The sequence below is a fragment of the Dipodomys merriami genome, unplaced genomic scaffold, assembly GCF_024711535.1.
Source record: "Dipodomys merriami isolate MVZ:Mamm:240054 unplaced genomic scaffold, mDipMer1.0.p SCAF_175, whole genome shotgun sequence".
Lineage (NCBI taxonomy): Eukaryota > Metazoa > Chordata > Mammalia > Rodentia > Heteromyidae > Dipodomys > Dipodomys merriami.
This window is the reverse complement of record NW_027203104.1, coordinates 2,323,080-2,341,832: the sequence shown is the minus strand read 5'-3', so window position 1 is coordinate 2,341,832 and position 18,753 is coordinate 2,323,080. Positions and strand designations below refer to the sequence as shown.

Below are 18,753 nucleotides of genomic sequence, written 5' to 3'. Positions count from 1 at the left end.
TGTTTTGATTTTTTATGGTGAAAATAACCTATAGAGGGGTTACAATTACATGGGCAAGATAACGCATACAATTCTTATAAAGCATTGTTGACTCCTCCTTTGTAACCCCTTCCCATTTCTTTCCATCACCCCCCCCCAACCCTTTCCCCGTCCCTGGACCCTCCCTGGCCAAAGTTGCAAAGTTCATTTTTTGATATAACTACTTGGAAATCTCGTTGTTGCAATGGGTCCACCTGTATCCCTATTTAAATCATGTTTTTTCCCTTCCCCTCCACAAAATATAGGAATATCAAATACAGGGGTTATACCGTGGGGGAGGGACATACAAAACAACAATGAAATCACTTATAAACATATTAGAAACAATTGCATGAAAAAAAACATTTGAATAATTACCTTGGGGTCCATTTCAAATAACTTCCACACATCAGACCTTTTCTGCTTGACTCAGACAAATACTAGTTATTGCAAATAAGGGAAACCATGGGACATAATTTTTTCCAAGTCTTTCCATTTCCTCACGAATGGGGCAATGTCATTCTTTCTGATGGAGGCACAGAATGCCATTGTTTATATATGCCACATTTTTTTTGTCCATTCATCTAATGAGGAGTATCTGGGTTGGTTCCATATCTTTGCTATGGTAAATAATGCTGCAATAAACATAGTCCTGCAGGTAGCTTTAGTGTGGTCTTGTTTGTGAACATTTGGATAAATGCCCAAAAGTGGGATTGCTAGGTCCTGGGGGAGCTCTATGTGGAGTCTTTTGAGGAACCTCCATACTACTTTCCAAAGTGGTTGAACAAGTTTACACTCCCACCAACAATGCAGTAAGGTTCCCTTTTTTGCACATCCCCCCAGCATCTGTTGTTATGAGAGTTCTTGATTTTAGCCATTCTACCTGGGGTGAGGTGGTATCTCAATGTTGCATTTCTTTTATGGCTAGGGAGGTTGAGCATTTCTTCATGTGTCTATTGGCCATCCTTCTATCCTCTTCAGAGAAGTTTCTCTTTAAATCTTTAGCCCACTTATTTATTGGACAGTTGTTTCTTTGAAGATTTGCTGTTGGGGATTTAATTTTTTGAATTCCAGGTATATTTTAGATATGAGACCCTTGTCTGTTGTATGGCTATTGAAAATCTTCTTCCAATCTGTGGGCTTTGTATTGATTTTGCTAGCTCTGTCCTTTGCCAGGTAGGAGCTCTGCAATTTCATGCAATCTCATTTGTTCAACCTTTCTTTGATTTGTTGTGTTTCTGGGTTTCTATTAAGAAAATTTTGGCCTGTGCCAAGGAGACCTAAGGTTTCTTTATCCCATCCTGTAATGTTTTCAGAGATTTGACTCCGCGGTCTTTCATCCATTTGGAGTCGATTCTGGTGCAGGGTGATTTATAAGAATATAGGTTTTGTTTTCTACAAGCAGTTTACCAATTTTGCCACTACCTTTTACTGAAGAGGCTGTCTGTCTTCCATTCTATTTGTTTTTAGCTCCCTTATCGAAGATTAGATGGCTATATGTCTGTAGGTTCATTTCTGGGTTTTCAATTTTTTTTTGGGTCGTGTCATGGGCCTGAACTCTGGGCCTGGGTGGTGTCCCTCAGCTCTTCAGCTCAAGGCTAGCACTCTACCTCTTGAGCCACAGTACCAGTTCTGGCTCTTTTCTTTTTGCTTATGTGGTGCTGAGAAATGGAACCCAGGGCCTCATGCATGCAAGACAGACGCTCTACCACTGAGCCATATTCCCAGCCCCTCTGGGTTTTCAATTATATTCCATTGGTACTGAGGTCGGTTCTTGTGCCAGTACCCAGATGTTTTGATTGCCAGGGCTTTGTAGCAGAGTTTGAAATTTGGTATTGATATTCCTCCAGCACTGTTCTTTTTTTTAAGGATCATTTTTAGTATGCGGGGTCTTGTATTGTTCCATATGAATTTTTGGATTGCCTCTTCTATTTCCTTGAAGAATGAGGTTCGTTTATTGATAGGTATGACATTGAATTTGTAGATAGTCTTGGGAAATATTGCCATTTTCACGATGTTGACCCTTTCAGTCCAAGAGCATGGGAGGTTTTGCCATTTTCTAAGTTCTGTTTTGATTTCCTTTTTCAGGTTTTTAAAGTTTTCATCATAGAGGTCCTTCACTTCTTTGGTTAAGTTAAAATTACATAAATTTTTGTGTGTTTTACTTTTTAAATTTAAATTTTTTGTTTTTCCATTTTTCTTGTTTTCTTTAACCTCTTTCTTATCATTCTGTCCTATCCATTTTGCTCTGTGACAGCAGGACTTGGTTAAATTCACTCTCCTTTTACCTCTCCACATGCCTCTAATTCTATTTTCCCCCACATTTCTCCCTAAACCTAATAATTTCTGGTTTGACAAATTCTTCTTTGCTGTTCTTAGCTCATTAATCCATCATTGTTCAATGATGAATATATTATATCTGCTGAACTAGATTGTATCTGCAGCCATTTTGACTGTGCAGCTACAGGACTCTGGTTGATGCTTGCTTTAAAATAGTGTTATATCAAGAGGAAGTAGAAGTGTACTCATTACCTCACTCATGTAACTGTAACCCTCTGTATAGTATCTCTACAATAAAAAAATTCAAAAAAAAAATAAAATAAAATAGTGTTATAGCACAGAATTGGTGTTGCTTTCATACCAAATGGGCAGAACAAGCCAGAAAAACTCAAGAAAAGTGACAAGTCCAGGTATCTCAACTCCCACTCATGATAATTAGGTGTTAATGAATAATCCAAAGGAGAGTTCCCCAAAAGCTCTACAAACACTACTGGTAAACATGGTGAATAGAAAGATTGAAAACCTCAAAGGACTCAGTGTGAGCGTGATAGGGAGAGAGAGGAGGCACATCAAAGATTAATACAGGAAACTTGTGAGCATGAGGAAGGTACTGAAAGACTGATACAGGACTATGGAGAGCGAGTTGAGAACAGTCAAAGAGAAAGAGGAATTGCATGATCAGGTTGAGAACAGTGAAAGAGAAAGACAGGAATTGCCTGAGCAAGCTGAGAACAGTAAAAGAGAAACACAGGAATTGCTTGACCATGAGGAAGCTAATCAAAGAGTAATACAGGAATTGGGAGAGCATGGTGAGACTACACAAACAGTAATAGAGGCATTCATAGAATCTATAAACAGACAGCTGAAAGAATTAAGGGATACCACAAAGGGACTGCTGAATGGAGCCCAACAAAAGGAATGGGAGTCCAAACAAACCATAACCAATGAACTAAGTGATTTGAGAATAAATACTGAACACCAAATTAAGGAAGCAAAGAAGTTCATATAAGATCTAAAACAAAGCTCCAACAAAGAATTTGAAGCCATCAAAGTCGACCAATTAGAAGGAAAAGAAAGAAAAACAAAGTGGAAAGCCTTGACAGTAGGTTAGACCATGCAGAAGATGGAATCTCAGGGGTTGAAGACAGCCTAGACATTATGGAGAAAGAACATGCAGGAGTTCCAGGAAGATGGTGGAGGAGAAGCTGGAGACTAAACAAGCACTAGCATAGAAAGCAGATTTAGTGTGCTATCACAGTACAGAGAGTTAGGCCAGAGAGGGAAAATCCAGGCAGGGAGACATTTCTGAGCACTTGCCAGCAGCCCCGGCTGTGGCTGTGGCGGCAGTGGCAGTGGCCGTAGCTGCCATACCTGCAACACAGAGAGTCAGGGACAAAGGTGCCAGACACAGAGGGCAAGCGAGTTCTACTCAACACCAGCAAGAACTGAAAAGGAGCAGATACCTTCATCCTGCAGATTGCAGACCAGAGATGAACCAGGAACCAAAACTCCAGTGTGAGAAGCCTGACATCCTCTCACTCCTTCTCAGGGAGCAGAGGAGGGAAGGCCACCCCTCCCCCACCCCACTACCGGAGATCTCCATCTTTGATACTGACAAAGGCCTGGCTGAGCAGCTAGCTCCAACTCAGGCCTGGGAAGAAAACAAAAGAGTCATTTAGCAGGTGACAGGAACCTAACCTGACCTGCCAGGCTCAGCTCACCCAAGGAAAAGTGACCCAGCCTAGGTCTTGCAAGCTCTGCCAGACCCAGGAGTGGCTTTCTTCACTGAGTAAACAGAGCCAGAGGCTGCCCCTCCCTACAGCAGCCTGGACAATCAATTGAAATTCAGTAAACATAAACCCTGAGAATGGTTCCAGGCTGGACTCCGTGAGTCAGAAGTTAGCCCCTCAGGAAAAAGCTGCTGTTTGCTGAAAGGCCTCAAATCTACCCAGAACCTAGCCTCATCACAGCATCTCCAAACTAGAGAAAACAGCCATCTTCCTCTTTTGTGATACTCAAAGCAGATCCCCCTTCCATTGAACTAGCCTGGGTAAAGCAGAGCATTTTTCTGCCTGCTCAAACAAACGACTTAAGAAACCAACCAAGCCAAAGAAAATCAAATACCACGAGCAGACCAGAGACTATAACAAGAGACTGGTTACGGACATAAGGGAGAAACAGGATCTTTCCATCACCCCCTCAAAAAATCAAAGAACTCTTTATTTGTACCTTGTTTAAAAAAGTTTTTAAAATTTTTTTAATTTTTAATTTTCAATTTTAAAAACATTTTTTTCTATTTACTTTTATTTCTTCCTCTTATATTTTTTATTTTAGGGGTATATGTGTGTGTGCTTTTTTTCCTTTTTTTTCCTTTTTTTTGTTTAGCTCTATGGACATTTTGATCCTTTTTTTCTTTCTTTCTCATTCTGTTCACTTTTTCTTCTCTTTTGTTCTTCTTTGCGTGACTTGATTGCTGTTTGCTCTTTCTCAGATATACTCGTAGTTGATTATTAGACCTTATCCCCCATTGTGTACACACTTAATCCAGAAATTTATTACTCAATTCAAAACCTCTTAGACTTAAATTCCTTAATAGCAGTACTACCTCTTTATACCTATATAATATTTTAAGCATTTTTAAGTTTTTCACCTCTCCTTTCTGTCCCTCCCTTTCTGTTATATTCTCCCCGTTCTTCTCTGAATATTGTTTTTAAATTTGAATAATTTTTGTGTTTAATTTTTCAATTTTGAATGTTTGTTTTTCTATTTTTTCTTGCCTCTTTTTCTCTTTCTTTTTCATCTTTTTTCTCTCACTCTACTATCATTCTATCCAACCTATTTCCCGCTTTGAGATTAGGACTTAGTTAACTCTCCCTCTACCTTTTCACATCCCTCTATTCCTATTTTTACCCACATCTCTCCCTACACCTAATTTTTATTTCTGGTTTGCCAAAATCTTTGCGGTTCGTGGCCAATTAATACATAGTTGTTTGATGTTGAATAGGTATATCTGTTGAACTAGATTGTGTCTGCAGACTTTTGACTGTGTAACTGCAGACTTTGGTTGATGCTTGCCAAAAGATAGTGTTCTAGCATAAAACTGGTGTTACTTCATCCCAAGTGGGCAGAACAAGCCAGTAAACACAAGAAAAATGGCAAGTCTGGGTATCTCAACTCCCACTCAAGATAATCAGCTGACAGAACAGATAATGCATAATCCAGAGGGGAGTTCCCAAAAAGCTCTACAACCACTACTGGTAAACATGTAAATGAAAAGATTCAAAACCTGCAAAGGACTCTGTGTGAGCGAGATAGGGAGAGAGAGGAGGCAAACCAAAGGTCAATACAGGAATATCATGAGCGTGACGAATCTACTCAAAGATTGATTCAGGACTTGCGTCAGCAGCTTGAGAACACTCACAGAGAAATAAAGGAATGGCATGAGCAGGCTGAGATCAGTAAAAGAGATAGACAGGAATTGTGGGAGCTGGCCGAGAACAATTAAACAGAAAGTCAGGAATGGTGTGAGCAGGCTGAGAACACTCAAAGAGAACTACAGGAATTGCATGAACCTGAGGAAGCTAATCAAAGAGTAATACAGGAAGAGAGAGCAGGATGAGAACACACAAAGATCACTAAAGGCATTCATGGAATCCATAAACAGAGCTGAAAGAAGTCAGGGAGACCACAAAGGGAATGTTGAATGGAACCCAACAGAAGTAATGGGAGTCCATGGAAACCATAACCAATCAACTAAGTGATTTGAGAATAAACACTGAACACCAAATTAAGGAAGTAAAGAAGGTCATACAACATCTAAAACAAAGCTCCAACAAAGAATTTGAAGCCATTAAAGCCGATCAACAAGAAGGAAAAGAAATATAAAGCAAAGTAGAAAGGCTTGTAGTAGTTTACACCATGCAGAAGATCGAATCTCGGGGATTGAAGACAGCCTAGATATTACAGAGAAAGAACATAGAACTATCCAAGATAAATCCAAGAATATGATAGATCTATTCAACACTTGGCCTAATCTGAGGATAATGGGTGTAGAGGAGCACCTAAAGCCAGAAGTTATTGGTCTACCAAATTTGTTTAACAGGATCATAGCAGAGAACGTCCCAACCATGCAAAAACATAGGTCTATTCAGATAAAAGAAGCTTTTAGAACTCCAAATAGACCAGACTAGAACAGGACATCCCACTGTCACACTATAATCTTCACAGGATCAATTCAGACCCAGGAAAAGATCCTTAAAGCTGTCAAGGAGAAATGGTCAATTACCTATAAATGGAAACCAATTAGAATCACCTCAGATTTCTCAGCAGAGACAATCAAAGCAAGAAGACCCTGGAATGTTGCCATACCCTAAAGACAAACAACTATCAACCAAGAATACTATACCCAGATAAATTCTCCTTCATAACCGAAGATCAAATAAAAGTCTTCCATAGCAAAGAAAAATTCAGACAATATATCTTCACAAACCAGCCCTACAAAAGATTCTTAAAGATGTCCTGCACATAGGAAACCAACAAGACAACAATAAAGGCCAATAAACCACACACAACCTGAGAATCCAAGAACCATAGGAAGAACCCAGTTGCCACAGCCCCAAAGAAGGTAGATAAAATGGCATGAACTCCCCAAAACTCTCAGTCCTATCTCTCAACATTGACGGACTTAACTCTCCAATTAAGTGACATAGACTGTCTAGTTGGATTAAAAAGCAAGATCCTTCTATCTGCTGCCTTCAGGAGTCACATCTTGCCCATAAAAACAAACACATTTTCAATGTGAAAGGCTAGAACAAAATCTACCAAGCAAACGGCCCCTTAAACAGGTGGGATAAAATTTACTTCAAATTAAAATTCATGAGAAGAGATAAAGAAGGTTACTACATACTAATTATGTGATCTCTCCTTCAGGAGGATATTACAATTCTAAATATCTATTTGCCCAACAACGGAGCACTCACCCAAATTTATCCAAGAAACACTACTTTCCCTCAAATCCTACATAGATCCAAAGACATTAATTGTTGGAGACTTTAACACACCACTTTCCCCACTAGATAGTTCAACTCTGCAAAAACTCAACAGAGAAACTGCAGATCTAAACAACTGCATAGATCAACTAGATTTAAGAGACATCTACCGAATATTTCACCCAGCAGCATCAGAATACATGTTTTTCTCAGCAGCACATGGAACATTTCCAAAAATAGACCACATTTAGGCCACAGCAAACTTATCCAAAATCAGAAACATTGAAGTAATACCTTGCATTCTCTCAGACCACAAGGGAATATAATTAGAACTCAACACTAAAAGCCAACAAAGAAAGTCGTGTAACACATGGAGGCAGAACAACACACTGCTGAATCACGAGTGGGTCATGGAAGAGATTAGAAAGGACATTCAAATGTTCATGATATTCAACCAAAATGAACACACAAATTACCAGCTCCTCTGGGACACAGCAAAGGCAGTACTCAGGGGCAAGTTTATAGCTCTGAGTTCCTACATCAACAAATTGGAGAAATCTGAAACCAACAATTTAATGAGACATCTGATCCTCCTTGAAAAAGAGCAGCAAGATAAACCCCAATCCAGTAGACAGAAAGAAATAATTAAAATTAAATCAGAGTTGAATAAATTCGAATCCAAAAAAGCCATAGAAAGAATCAACAAAATAAAGAGTTGTTTCTTTGAAAAAATTGAAAAAATTGACAGACCCTTAGCAAATCTTATCAGAAAGAGAAGAGAACACACCCAAATAAATAAATGCAGAGAAGAGAATGGATACATCAACATAGAAACAACCAAGATTCAGAACATTATAAGGGAATTCTTCTCTAAATTTTATGCTAATACGTTTGAGAACTTGGCAGAAATGGACCTTTTCCTAGCAATTATTGACATGCCGAAACTAAAACAAGATGAGTTAAACCATCTTTACAGGCCCATATCAAGCATTGAAATAGAAACAGCAACAAGAGACCACCCATCTAAGAAAAGCCTGGGACCAGATGGTTTTACAGCAGAATTCTACAAGGCCTTCAAAGCAGAGATCACACCAATACTCTTCCAACTCTTCAATGAAATTGAAAGAGAAAGTTCACTACCAAACTCATTCTATGAAGCCATCATAACCCTCATTCCAAAACCAGGCAGGGACTCATTAAAGAAAGAGAACTATAGACCCATTTCTTTGATGAACATTGATGCAAAACTTCTCAACAAATTTCTGGCCAATCGACTTCAACAATTCATCCAAAAAATCATACACCATGATCAAACAGCATTCATTTCAGGGATGAGAAACTGGTTTAATATATGCAAATCAATTAATATAATTCACCACATCAACAGGAGCAAGGATAAGAACCACATGGTTATCTCAATAGATGCAGAAAAAGCATTTGACAAGATCCAACACTCCTTTATGATGAAGCTTCTGGAAAACTTTGGAATCCATGGAATATTCCTCAATGCAATAAAAGCTGTATATGATAAACCTACAGCCAGCATTATACTTAATGGTGAAAAACTAAAGCCATTCCCTCTTAACTCAGGAACAAGACAAGGATACCCACTCTCTCCACTTCTCTTCAATCTAGTATTAGAATGACTAGCTACAGCAAGAAGACAATTTGCAAACATAAAGGGGATCCAAAAGCAAAAGAAGTAAAACTCGCCCTCTTTGCAGATAACATGATGTTGTGTTTAAAGAAGCCCACGGACTCCACTCCCAAATTACTCAAGCTGATTCAAAACTTCGGCAAAGTAGCAGGGTATGAAAATTAACCCTCAAAAATCAATGGATTTTCTGTGTGGCAATAATGAGAAAAGATTGGCTGAAATTATGAAAGCAACTCCATTCGTAATAGCCCCACAAAAAATAAAATACCTATGAATTAACTTAACCAAAGAAGTGAAGGACGTCTATGATCAAAACCTTAAGAACATGAAAAAGGAAATCAAAACAGAACTTTGAAAGTGGCAAAAACTCCCATAGTCCTGGATTGGAAAGACCAACATCGTCAAAATGGCAATACTTCCCATGGCTTTCTACAAATTCAATGCGATACAATCAACATTTCAAACTCATTCTTCAAGGAAAGAGAAGAGGCAATCCAAAAATTCCTATGAAACAATAAAAGACCCCGAGTTGCAAAAATGATCCTCCACAGAAAAAACAGTGCTGGAGGAATATCAATACCAAATTTCAAACTCTACTACAAGGCCATAGTAATCACAATAACTTGTTACTGGCACAATAACAGACATCAGGACCAATGGAATAGAACTGAAAACCCAGAAATGAACCCATGGACCTATAGCCATCTAAACTTTGATAAGGGAGCTAAAAAAGGAGAATGGAAGAAAGACAGCCTCTTCAGTAAATGGTGCTGGCAAAATTGGTTAACTACTTGTAGAAAACTAAAGCTAGATCCTTATATATCAACCTGCATCAGAATCAACTCCAAATGGATCAAAGACCTCAGCATCAAAGCAGACACTCTGAAAACATTCCAGGATGGAATAAGAGGAACCCTGGGTCTCCTTGGCACAGGCCCAGATTTTCTTAATAGAGACCCAGAAACCCAACAAATCAAAGAAAGGTTGGACAAATGGGATTGCATGAAGTTGCAGAGCTTCTGCCTGGCAAAGGACATAGCTAGCAAGATCAAATGAAAGTCCACGGATTGGGAGATCTTCACTAGCCATACAACAGACAAGGGTCTCATATCTAAAATATTCCTGGAACTCAAAAAATTAAATCCCCCAACAACAAATCTTCAAAGAAACAACTGCCTAATAAATAAGTGGGCTAAAGACTTAAAGAGAAACTTCTCTGAAGAGGAAAGGATCGCCAATTGAAACATGCAGAAATGCTCACCCTCCCTAGCTATAAAAGAAATGCAAATAAAAACAACATTGAGATGCCACCTCACCCCAGTTAGAATTCCTAAAATCAAGAACTCTAATAACAACAGATGCTGGAGGGGATGGGGACAGAAGGGAACCTTACTGCATTGTTGGTGGGAGTGTAAACTTGTTTAACCACTTCAGAAACAGTATTGAGTTTCCTCAAAGGACTTCACATAGAACTCCTCTATGACCCAGCAATCCCACTTTTGGGCATTTACCCAGATGTTCACAAACAAGACCACACTAAAGCTACCAGCACAACTAGGTTTATTGCAGCATTATTTACCATAGTTAAGATATGTAACCAACCCAGATGTACCTCAGTCGATGAGTAGATCAGGAAAATGTGGTATATATACACAATGTAATTCTATGCCTCCATCAGAAAGAATGACATTGCCCCATTTGTTAGGAAATGGAAAGACTTGGAAAAAATTATGTGAAGTAAGCCAGGCCCAGAGAAACATAGGTCCTGTGGTTTCCTTTATTTGCAATAACTAATATATGTCTGAGTCAAGCATAAAAGGTCAGATAAGTTGATGTTAGGGAAATGAACCATAAGATATGTATTCAAATGATTTTTTCTTTTTTTTAATCTTTTTTTATTGTGAAAATACTGTACAGAGGGGTTACAATTACATGGGCAAGATAATGAGTACATTTCTTATCAAGCATTGTAGCCTCCTCCTTTGTTTACCTTTCCCATCCCTTCCCATACTCCCTCCCCCCACCGAATCCTCCCCCCCCAAAGTTGTAAAGTTCGTTTTTGACATGACAACTTGTACTTCTCATTGTTACAACAGGTCCACCTGTATCCTTATTTAAACGACTTGTTTTTCCCCTTCCCCTCCACAAATTATACCGATATCAAATACAGTGAAAGCAGGGGTTATACTGTGGGGGAGGGACATACAAAGCAACAAAGAAATAATCTTATAATTGCATTATAAACAAATGCATGAAAGAAAAAAAGCATTTAAAATACATATCTTAGAGTTCATTTTCCTAACATCACTTTATCTGACCTTTTCTGCTTGACTCATACATATACATGATTACAATGGTATTGATTTCTGTACATCAGTCAAACATGCAAATGTTAGTACTTGATCTCATTTCCTAGGTGCTGTTCCTGATCTTCTTTGCTTAAGGCTAATCCTGTACCACTTGAGCCACATACCTCTTACTTATGACCTTTATGGTGGTTAATTGGGGAGAAGAGTTCCTTGTTCATTTTGCCCAGGCAAGCTTCAAAGATAGATCTTCAGCTTTCAGAATTGTAAGCACGAGCAGCCTAAGCCCAGCAGCTTTACATATTGATATTTACATGCCTTGATTTATTTCTGGTACTGAATAAGGGCTTCGATGTTTGCTTTTTTGCTGGTCCTGGGGCTTGAACTCAGGGTCGAGGTGCTGTCCCTACACTTGATTGCTCATGACTAGTAGTATATCACTTGAGCCACATGCTCACTTAAAGCCTTTGGGTGAATTGGATATAGTAATTTCAAGGAGTTCTGCATCTGGGCTGCTTTGGAACTATGATCCTCAGATCTCAGCCTTCTGAGTAGATAGGAGTACATGTGTGAACCACAGGTGCTCAGCTGCTTCATAAGTGTTCTGAGACTCTTAAAATGAGCCAAATACTTTACACTGACCCAACAGTTTTCCTCAGGTGAGTTTCAGACACTCCTCAGGGTGAAAGGGAGAAAAAAGCTGAGTTGGGGAACTAGCAATGTTGCTCAGGTGCTAATGTGTCAGAGAAACTATTCATGGAAAGATGAGTTGTGCTTTACTTTTCTTTTCTTATTTTAAGGAGGCTATTTTTATTTTTTATTTTTTGGGTCCGGTCGTGGGGACTGAACTCTGGGCCTGGGCGCTGTCCCTCAGTTCTTCAGCTCAAGGCTAGTGCTCTACCACTTGAACCACAGTGCCACTTCTGTCTTTTTTCTTTTTGCACATATGGTGCTGAGGAATCGAACCCAGGGCCTCATGCATGCAAGGCAAGCGCTCTACCACTGAGCCACCTTCCCAGACCTGCTTTTATTTTCAATAAATGAAATTCCTTCACTTTTAGTCCTCTTCTTTGTAAGAGTCTTCATTTCTTGGGTTTTCAATTCCAAATAATTTAAATAACCTTACTGCTATCCCTTCTTTGAGGACTTGATCATACAGTAAAGGAGTTTCCTCCTTTATGTGCCTGTATTTAGGTCCTGATATGGGTCTGTGTTCTGTTGCACCATGACTGCACCTGAGATGAGCTGGTTAGTAGAGCCAATGATTGTGGAAAAGATCTGATAAAATGAATGGTGCTATGGAGGGTTATGGATGGATTCAAGTGACTGGATGAATTTGTACTGATATATATGTATATTTACTTACATAGATATGCATACACACACACAATGTAAACACCCTGGTAACTTGCTGATGCATGCCTTGCCTTGTAATCTGTCACTCAAAGCCAAGAGGTTCACATTCATGAATCATTGGGACATTCTCAAGTATGTCTCTAAAGTCCTCACAAGCTGTTGCTATGGAGACATGTTCATGTGGGGCTCCTGAATTGTTTTTACACATGGGATTGTAGAATGTTAAGTGTATATTCTTTTTTGTTTTTTTAGCTCCAGGACTGGGACTCAAACCAAGTACATGATATTTTGCTCACTTGCTAATGCTCTAACAACTAAGCCATACCTGTATCCTTTAAATATGAATTTTGTCTATTCTGTTGTGAAAGACTGTATGAATATATGACATATTCTACCAGCTCTATAAAAATTATAGAACTGTTCATTTCCATGGGGGGAACAGACTGATGTTATAGAAGGTATTCTAGGTTTACAAAAAATTTGAAAATTGCTTTCCACATAAAATCTGAATGGATTCTATGTCACTTTTATTGAATTTCACCACATAAAATGAGTATTTACTAAATCAACTTTATTACTCATCTATAATTCTCAAATATTTCTCATTTTTAAATGTTACAAAATTCCATTAAATCACTCAATTTGTATTATAGATTCTACGAAAATACTTATTTTCCTAATTTATAACATTTCAGTTTTACTTACATAAGTTTTGTAAACACCTTTGAAGAAAGTAGACTGCTTCCCAATGATAGGACTCATGATACTAAATACAACAACCTCAAAATTAGAGATGTGGCACAAAGGGTAGAGTGCTAAGCTTGAGAATAAAAGCCAAAGGGAAGTAAAGGGCCATGAGTTCAAATGAAACTAACAGCAAAATGAAAGGAAAAAGGTAAATATCATCCTAGAATTTAATGAAACAGAAATTAGACATTATCATCTTCTTGTAGATCTCCCAATAGAGAATGCTGGAAATGGAACTTGAGAAATTTTAGAAGATGGACATTCAGGGAAGAATGACAGAGTACTTAGAACTTTTTTGAAAAACTTTCTACATGTTTTACATTGCTATGATTTCTCTTGTGTGCGTGTGTTCAATGATGAACCCTGAGCTGTGCCTTCTGGTTGAAAAACTCCACATTTCTACCTTGATAAGGTTTGTATGCTGTGTGGGTTCTCTATTGCAAACTGACTTCTCTTCCAGATGAAAGACTTTCCCTACTTGTTACATTCTAAAGATTTCTCATTTGGGTGAATTTTCTTATATGCTAGGCTGTGGCCTCCTGTGAACGGTTATTTCCACATTTGTTGCATTCATAAGGCTTCTCTCCTGTGTTGTGCTCTCTGATGAAAAGTAAGGGTTGACTTCTGTGTGAAACTCTTTCCACAGCTGTTCCATTCCTAAAGTTTTACTCCTGTGTGTTCTCCGATGGACAGTAAGGTTTCCCCTGTGGCTGAATGACTTTCCACACAGGTTACATTCAAAAGGTTTCTCTCCTATGTGTGTTCTCTGATGGTCAGTAAGGTATACCTTCCTGGTGAAAGACTTTCCACAGCTGTTACATTCATAAGGTTTCTCTACTGTGTGTGTTCTCTGATGGACAGTAAGGTATGCCTTCAAGTGAAAAGATTTTCCACACTTGTCACATTCATAAAGTGTCTTTCTTGTGTGAATTTCATGATGAAAAGTAACGTTTCCCTTCCACATGAAAGACTTTCCACACACGTTATATTCATAAGGTTTCTCTCTTGTGTGTGTGGCCTGATGGACAGTAAGGTGTGCCTTCTGGATGAAAGACTTTCCACACACATTACATTCATAAGGTTTCTCTCCTATGTGTATTCTGTGATGATATGTAAGTTTTGACTTCCGCATGAAAGACTTTCCACACAGGTTACATTCATAAGGTTTCTCACCTGTGTGTGTTCTCTCGTGAGCAGTAAGGTTTGCTTTCTGCGTGAAAGACTTCCCACACTGGATACATTCATAAGGCTTCTCTCCTGTGTGTGTTCTCTGATGGACAGTGAGGTATGACTTCTGGCTGAAAGACTTTCCACACAGGTTACATTCATAAGGTTTCTCTCCTGTGTGTGTTGTCAGATGGACCGTAAGGTGTGTCTTCTGGCTGAAAGACTTTCCACACACATTACATTCATGAGGTTTCTCTCCTGTGTGTGTTAGCTGATGGACAGTAAGCTGTGTCTTCTGAGTGAAAGACTTTCCACACAGGTTACATTCATAAGGTTTCTCTCCTGTGTGTGTTGTCTGATGGACATTAAGGGTTGTCTTCTGGGTGAAAGACTTCCCACATTTGTTACATTCATAAGGTTTCTCTCCAGTGTGTATTCTCTGATGGACAGTAAGATATGCCTTCAAGTGAAAAGATTTTCCACATTTGTTACATTCATAAAGTGTCTTTCTTGTGTGAATTTTCTGATGAAAAGTAAGGTTTCCCTTCCGGATGAAAGACTTTCCACACAGGTTACATTCATAAGGTTTCTGTCTTGTGTGTGTTGTAAGATGGACAGTAAGGTGTGCCTTCTGGCTGAAAGACTTTCCACACAGGTTACATTCATAAGGTTTCTCTCCTGTGTGTGTTGTCTGATGGACAGTAAGCTGTGTCTTCCGGGTGAAAGAATGTCCATATTGGTTAGATTCTATAAATACAGGAGATAATCCAGGACTATAAGCAGCACACATCCCGTCTCGCTCGCCATGGAGAAGCATGTTCTGACACTGCCTGAACTCCTCTGTCCTTATCCCTAAGGAGTTCCTATTATTCCTAATCAGCTCTGACTTAGGTTTTGATCTCAAATTAAAAGTTATTAATTTCCCATTTTCCTCCCCTGTGTTACTATTCATGACTCCTACTTCAGAAAGACAATCATAGGGACTCTGCTGACAGGTCTTAGTCCTGTACTCCTTTTCTTGGACATCTACAATAAGATATAGAAAGACAGACAAAAGCATAAATGAGACCTCAAGATTCCTTAATGTAACAATAAAGGCATTTCCGTGCATCCTAACTGTTACGAGATTTTAAAAGATCAAAGCAGGAACTCTTTGATGCAGAATATAAGCTTTTCTCTGTAATGTATTATTTAACAAAGTAGTACTGACATTTTACAATGGTAAATAATGTTTTTCTGTTTGTTTTCTTTTCTGTTTTTCTCAAGGAATTAATTACTGAAATGATTCAACTACACACTATTAGTTATAAGCTGAGTACTAAACATCTGCCTTCAATACCCTCGAGGTTTGGTCATAAGGGAGGGAATAGCTATTATTTTTCTTTTAATTTGTGGAAATAATTTATATATTTTGCTGCTTTGCTTCTCATCCATTAGGTGAGGAACAGAAATACTGTCTAGATTTAGGGACCATTAGGGTGTATGATACATCCCTTTGCCTTTCTGCTAAGCATGGAAGGTTCCTGAGAGTAAGGATTTATACCTCCATCTCTTCAGTTCTAACTTCTCACTAAGAATTACTTTAGGGATTGGTGGCATTTTTAAAATTGGATTCCCTCACCCTTAGTCAAATTCTCATCAAATTTCCTTTTCTGACACTCCTGCTCCTTCACAACCATTAAAGACCAAAGATACTGCAGCTCACCACCCAGGTAGTCATCCCCTATGAACCAAAAGTTTTGCTTCTGAATCTCACTCACTTCCACCATCACCAAGAAGCAATTTTCCTCTTCACAGGATAGCATTCCTGGCATACTCCTTATTTCCTCATACCTGCATAGCCCTTGTTTCAATGAAAATGAGACCTCATTTTCTACATTTCTCATTTCCTTTTTCTGTTTAAGAATGATTTCTACAAAGAAAAAGAAAATTGCTCACTTTAACTATACTGGGACAGCCAAATCAGTTTGTCTCCATGTAAATTCTTGATTGTCATGTCCTTGAGACAAAGGATCACCTAGTTCTCTGCCACACATGACTCAGGGGAACTAGGAACATTATCGCTCAGTACAGCTCATTAAACTTACCAAGTGGACTCTGGCTACAAAACCACCATGCAAGATGCTTTATCTCACCTGTGAGATTCTTGTCTGAGGCTTCTCTTATCCATGGTTCTGCACCTTGCTCCAGCTTGGCAATCAATTTAGGTTTAGGAACACAGTGTCCTGTTATTAACAAGTAGAGAAGAACTATTGGTAGGATGGGTCATCATTACTGTAAGGTCTTAGACATCATGTTCACAAACTTGCTCCTAAACCTTGTTTCTCATTTCTTATCCACTCCCTCGTTGATATTCCCCAGCTTTCAACTTATTTTGCCAATTGTGTGGCTTGAACTCAGCTCTTTTGCTCAAAGCTAGCATTCTGCTCGTTTCAGTCCCAGCTACATTTGTAGATTGTGAAGGGATTTGGAGATAAAAGCCTCATGGTCACTTTTCTGCAGTTGCTGGCTTCAAACCAAAATCCTCACATTTCAGCCTCCAGAGAAGCTAAGATTACAGGTGTTAGCCACTGCACCCAGGATCAGGGTTGATTACAAATAACCACTTTCAACTAGTGATTTTCAGATCATACTTCAAATAGTGATGTACTTTCTATTCTAGACTATATTTGCACCTACAGAAACCACCCCAAGTTTAGGAAGACAGTCTTCTTTCTATTAGTGGAATGCAGTTTAGATTTTGGGTCCAAGTGCTGATTGGGTTTCTTGATGAATGGGAATAAAATTGTCTCCAATTACATAATGAAGTGGAAAAAATGGACAGGAATTTTATATTCCCATGGACTGGAATCGTCTACCAAAACAACATAAATATTTATATATCTACTTAAAAAAGAAAACAGCCTTTGATCTCGCATGTTCAAATGACTTTTGCTCACCTAAAGACAAGAGGTTGCTGTAGGTCTCCAGCATTACATCTCTATGCAGGGTCCTCTGAGCATGATCCAAGTCTTGCCACTCCTCCCAGCTGAAGTCCACAGCCACATCATCAAATGACACCAGCTTCTGTAATGGCACATTTGAATCAAGTAATTAGCCCAAGTCAGGAAGGTCTGTGGGACTCATCCCCAATTAATCACCAGGAGAAAAGCAGAACTCTTGCTATGGCTCATGTGGTAGAGCACTAGCCTTGAGGTGAAGAATTCAGGGACAGTGCTCAGGTCCAGAAATCAAACCTCACAACCAACCAACAGACACGCACACACACACACACACACACACACACACACACACACACACACACACACACACACACACCACAGACACATACACACACACACAGGGTATCTCATAAGCAATCACAACACATTTAGGACATCACAAGGAATACATAGCACCTTACTGATTCATGAAAAGTAAGTGTCTACATAAATGTTAAAGGCAGTAACAGTACTTAAGAACGTCGCTAATGATGGATTGGCCCTTATAAGATCTGATTTACTTCCCATATATAAATATCCTATGTTAACTATTTTGTAGTTTCAGTGCTAAATACTGAAGTATGGTCATAGATACCCTGATATTTCTTTCATATGTAAAAAAGAACTGCTAGAAGGAAGTTTTGTGAACTTGGCCTACCTTCTACAATCCACAATATAGTTGTGAGGGGCATACCATATTCCCTGACTACATTTTCATTTAAATATGCCTTCATGGAAGGATGGAGGATGGATAGAGGCTTAAGGAACATTCAAGATGACGAAAAACAAAAAATAGGACCACGACAAGCAAGACAGAGAAAAATTAGAAGAGGGATGTGATCTAAAGATACAGAAGACAAATTTAAAAGTTGGAAGGAAATAACAGTGCTAATTTGCCTGCAGAGGCTAAGAGGAGAGGTTTTGGACTCCCACACTGAACCTGAACCCTATTACAAATGATGAATGGCCAAGCCAGCCATGCTTGGCAATACCAGAGGTGAATGCTGACTAACACACAAAAGGGAAATATATATGTGAAGAATTGAAAGAAAATAACATTCAATTCACAATCCACTGGGCAGAGGAACTCTACTAAAAATGTAGATTGAAGATATGGTCAGGGAAAGAGAGGTGATTAATTACACATCTGCATTTTAAGACTGTTACAAGAGAAGTGCTTCAAGAGAAGAGCAAAAGGAGTCCACATTCATATACACGTAGAACAAAGAAACTAAAATGGTAAATGTGTAGGT

General features: G+C 38.8%; 1 protein-coding gene across 1 annotated transcript in view; it reads right to left on the bottom strand.

Moving 5' to 3' along the window:
* Positions 1–10,971: 10,971 nt before the first annotated feature.
* The window catches only part of LOC138829681 (zinc finger protein 585A-like), a 43,167-nt gene continuing 35,385 nt past the window's right edge, over positions 10,972–18,753 (bottom strand). The window contains exon 2 of the mRNA XM_070026155.1: positions 10,972–14,968. Coding sequence (XP_069882256.1) covers positions 13,870–14,968 — 1,099 coding nt within the window. The 3' untranslated portion in view covers positions 10,972–13,869. The remainder of the gene's footprint in view (positions 14,969–18,753) is intronic.